This window comes from Pundamilia nyererei, unplaced genomic scaffold, assembly GCF_000239375.1.
Source record: "Pundamilia nyererei isolate P.nyererei 1_Seehausen unplaced genomic scaffold, PunNye1.0 scaffold00112, whole genome shotgun sequence".
Taxonomy (NCBI): domain Eukaryota; kingdom Metazoa; phylum Chordata; class Actinopteri; order Cichliformes; family Cichlidae; genus Pundamilia; species Pundamilia nyererei.
The window spans coordinates 1815508-1819417 of record NW_005187513.1 but is presented as its reverse complement, the minus strand read 5'-3'; the positions used below and the strand labels follow the sequence as shown (position 1 = coordinate 1819417).

General features: G+C 39.3%; 2 protein-coding genes across 3 annotated transcripts in view; one reads left to right on the top strand and one right to left on the bottom strand.

The window, feature by feature from the left end:
- LOC102207620 (mucin-5AC-like) overlaps positions 1–286 on the bottom strand; it is a 14242-nt gene extending 13956 nt beyond the window's left edge. For both annotated transcript variants that reach the window (XM_005741660.2, XM_005741661.2), the window contains exon 1: positions 233–286. The gene's annotated coding sequence lies outside the window, so the exon portion shown is untranslated. The remainder of the gene's footprint in view (positions 1–232) is intronic.
- Positions 7–1587, top strand: LOC106456328 (transcriptional repressor CTCF-like). The gene is made up of 2 exons (XM_013913034.1): positions 7–114; positions 252–1587. Exons 1-2 carry the CDS (start codon positions 15–17, stop codon positions 506–508), a joined length of 357 nt encoding a protein of 118 aa, XP_013768488.1. The 5' UTR covers positions 7–14; the 3' UTR covers positions 509–1587.
- Positions 1588–3910: the final 2323 nt, after the last annotated feature.

Genomic DNA, 3910 nt, shown 5'->3' with positions numbered 1-3910 from the left:
ATTTGCTGACTGAGATGGAGGTGGAGCAGGCCTCGCCTGTTGACCCTATCCCAGCCCCAGTGGAGCCACCAGTCAAGAGGAAGCGTGGGCGCCCCCCAAAGAGCAAACCAGACAGTAAGTGTTTAATTGGTGACCGTTTTTGATGTCATTTAACTCGTAGTGTGTAGTGTTGGATTTTTCACATATAACAAACTATATGTACCAATTTGAAAAGGTGTGTCTTTAGTCTGACCTGAAATTGTCCTAAACAGCGGCTGCTATCATCCGTGTGGAGGACGAGGCCACCGGAGAGGTCGACGACATCATTGTGAAGAAGGAGGTCGGAGCCGACCAAGACGATGATGGCAATGAGGCTGCACAGGAGGTGGTGGTGGGTGGAGGGAAGTCGACCATCCAGATGGAGGAGCTGACCCAGGGAGAGGGTGCTACGCAGGCGGGGCAGCTGTCTGAAGCCCCTCCGAACGGGGACCTGACTCCTGAGATGATCCTCAGCATGATGGACCGGTGATGGGTGTGAGGGTCAACCCTGTTTTTAAAAAGGAAAAACAAAACCCTTTTATTAAGTCTGCAGTTTAATTCTTGGCATTTAGGATAACAAAAGTCCTCCACAGACAAAAACATCACTGTTGTAATTTAAGATTTGCTTTTTAAATCATGTATTGATACGTGACTCGGATGAGTGAAAAGAGTGTTTGTTTTTTTGTTTTGTTTTTTTTCTCATGTTTGTTTGTTTTTTGGTTTTTTTAAGTAATGATTTACCAACCAACAACTCATGGCAGTTAATTTTGGAGTGGCTGTAGTTCACGGGAGTATCTTACCCTTTTTGTTTGCTTGTTTTTGGGGGGGTTTCCCCTCTTGTCAAAAATCACAATTCGGTTCATTTCAAGATGATGAGATAGCCTCATCTCATCCAATTGTATTCTGGATACATTTCCGACCTCAAAATCTGCAAAGGCATCCTAATCGTTCTTTAAGTTTAGTTTTTGTTTTGTACATAGTGCACATGGTGTTAAAATCCAGATCATATTTATCAGTGAAGTGTTGGTAAATAGGAAAGTGCTGTCTAGTAAAACTGCAGAGGAAAATTGTCTTCTGGGGTTTCACTTAAGAGCAGCGTGATGCCAAAAACATGTAAATTAAGCCCAGAGCTGAAAGTCTTTTGAAAAAATAGATTGCGGAAATAAATTTTAAATAAAGGGGACTTTTGATACTGCTGCTAGTCACAGCCACTTCAAGATATTTTTTTTTGAAAAGAGAGTATTTTGAATTGTATTTCTCTTTTTCTGTGGTTAGTAAATCCCTTTTTAAGCATATTCTAGTTTTTAAAGCTTAATAGACTGCTTCTCTCATGCTCCTTGCTACTGTTACACCTGTAGATGATGTGTATGTACTAAACATTGATGAGTTGATGAAAAGATGGTTGTTTTCGCTCTCTCGTGTAGCCATTCCACTTTGAGTTGTTGTTTCCCTTTTGTACCATTGGCGATGCAAAGCTACGTAGCAGCTTGAATGACCTTTTAATAACTGTGTGGCAGATGAGAACAAATCTACAACTGCACAACCAATAAATGAGACTAGTAGACACGAGACTTTAGGTTTCTGCAGCTGCAATAACTGTTTTTAAAAGTCTGGTTTGGCTGAGTAATTAACATGTTAGTGGCGCACTCATGGCAAAACGTTTGCTTGAATAATTGTTTATTAAAATTGGCTAAGAAACAGAGCGATAAAACAGAAATGTCGGTTTATTTTGCTTGCAAATATATTTTATTAAATGGAAACATTGATATTAAATTTTTTTTTTTAAATCTTTATTTGTATGTCCTAAAGAATATTTGGGAAACGGGCTCTGGTGGGCTGGTAGTGGATGTCATTAACATAAACTGTATATAAAAGGTGGTCGTAAATGAAAGGTAAAACCAGTCCACCAGATGTGTTAAACCCCCATTCTTTCTCTTGGCCAGCAGAGGGTGCAAAACTGATTACACTTGTTTGAGCTCAGTAAACAGTTTCCTGCTGAGTTTATCATCTCAGTTGCTAGTTTTGAGTCGTAATCAACACAATATGATGATCGTTTTGTAAACTGGTCCCAGTTCAAGTCAAAAAGGATAAACGACCTTGAGATTGGTTAGATATACCACTTCGCTTATGTTTGGACTTGATGACGCAAATTCAAAACCTTCCGATTACAAGACGAACTCCCAACTCTTGAGCTAAGATCGCCCCTGGGGATATCATATTCGGGCTTCACTTTCCCTTCCAATCAGGCAAAGTGATCTCATTTGTTTATCACTCTCTATTTGCATATTCACGTGAAGTGGATTACACTGGAAAGATCTGACTAGTCACAAACATACTGGCAGCAGAGTGATATTTTTTTGTAGTATTATATTTATTTATTTATTTTGGTTTTTAAATATGTTTTTAAAAGAAGAAAGGAAACTCCAGTATTAGGAAAAATTTGAAGTTGCTCACATAATCCAGTGTGTGAATGTGTGTGTGAATGGGTGGATGACAGGTTGTGTAAAGCGCTTTGGGGTCCTTAGGGACTAGAAAAGCGCTATACAAATACAGGCCATTTACCATAATCCAGGCTAAAGGAAATAGTCAGCTGTGTGTGTGTTTGCATTTTAAGTCCTTTGGTCAGTAAAACTGAAGTTAACCCTTTTTGAAGCTAGGAAGGAAAGGAAAAAAAAACCCCAAAAACATCATGCAAGTTAACAAGGCTCATCTGTATCACTAGAAGAACGTGATGGGTTATAGTTTTTTATTTCTTTGACTGCCAGTCCTGGTGCAGTTTAATGACCTGAGAGTAATGTAATATATAAATAAGAACTTAAATGCTGTTTACCTGGATTTCCAGGCATTTCCCAGGAATGATGGTACTTTCCAGAGAAGTGAAGTCAGCAGCATAAGTTACCATGGCGATGTACTGCAGTAAGAAGTCTTTGTCTTGGTAATAATTAAAACCCACAGCTAAACTCAAAGTTACCTGGGCATGCCCAAATCTTGCTTCTTAGTTCACCAGTGGAAATGCTCAACATCAGACCTCAAAAGGGATCTCCCTGACTGCTGGACGACATCACTGCACTGTGGCTGCATCCATCTTTTACAAAGTCTAAAGGTGTCCAAACACAAACACAGCTGTGCCTAAAGATACGACTCACTGCTGCACCTTTCTCTCTGTTCCTTCTACTCGCTTTCTTCCTCAGCCGGATACAGGTAATGTAGTCAAAACCTGGCAAAGCTCAGCGTGCTCTCACAGACTAAGGCAGGAACTCAGAACAGCCACATCAAATCATCTAAAAGCACAGAGACAAGATAGATCCATTACATTAAATATTGGGCCTCTGTTTGACACAAGCGCCTCTCCCTTAAAGCCAGCTTCTTCTAACTGGCTGTCCCACACAAACACAAGGTTGGAACAGCAGGTGGGTGGAGCTATTATATCCCTGAGATTGCGTATTTGACATACAGAGCTAAGAAATGATGGTTTCAAATAGAGCATTTAGATTATTTGTGCACACATGACCTATTTATTAGAAATTTTGCCCATGTTTAATATGAACATTCACCACTATAACAGCACATATAGCTGGCTTTTGTGTATAAATGTGAGAGATGATACAATTGATAACATTTCACATTATAAATGAGTCATAATTTGGACATTATTCTAGCATAACTGATTTACTAAAATACTCTTTTTACAAATAAACTGCTGAAGATTTGTGACCCAGAGTGTAGCTCTTAAATTTGAAGCTGTGGATTTTAATTACTATAAAGTCATTAAGATTTTACGTCCATGCTCACACACTCACTCATGGTTTTCTTACACTAATTGGGATCTTTGTGGGATCAGTCTGATCAGCCTCCAATAATAAAATTCTCAACTCCGTTTAATCTTTGGCTT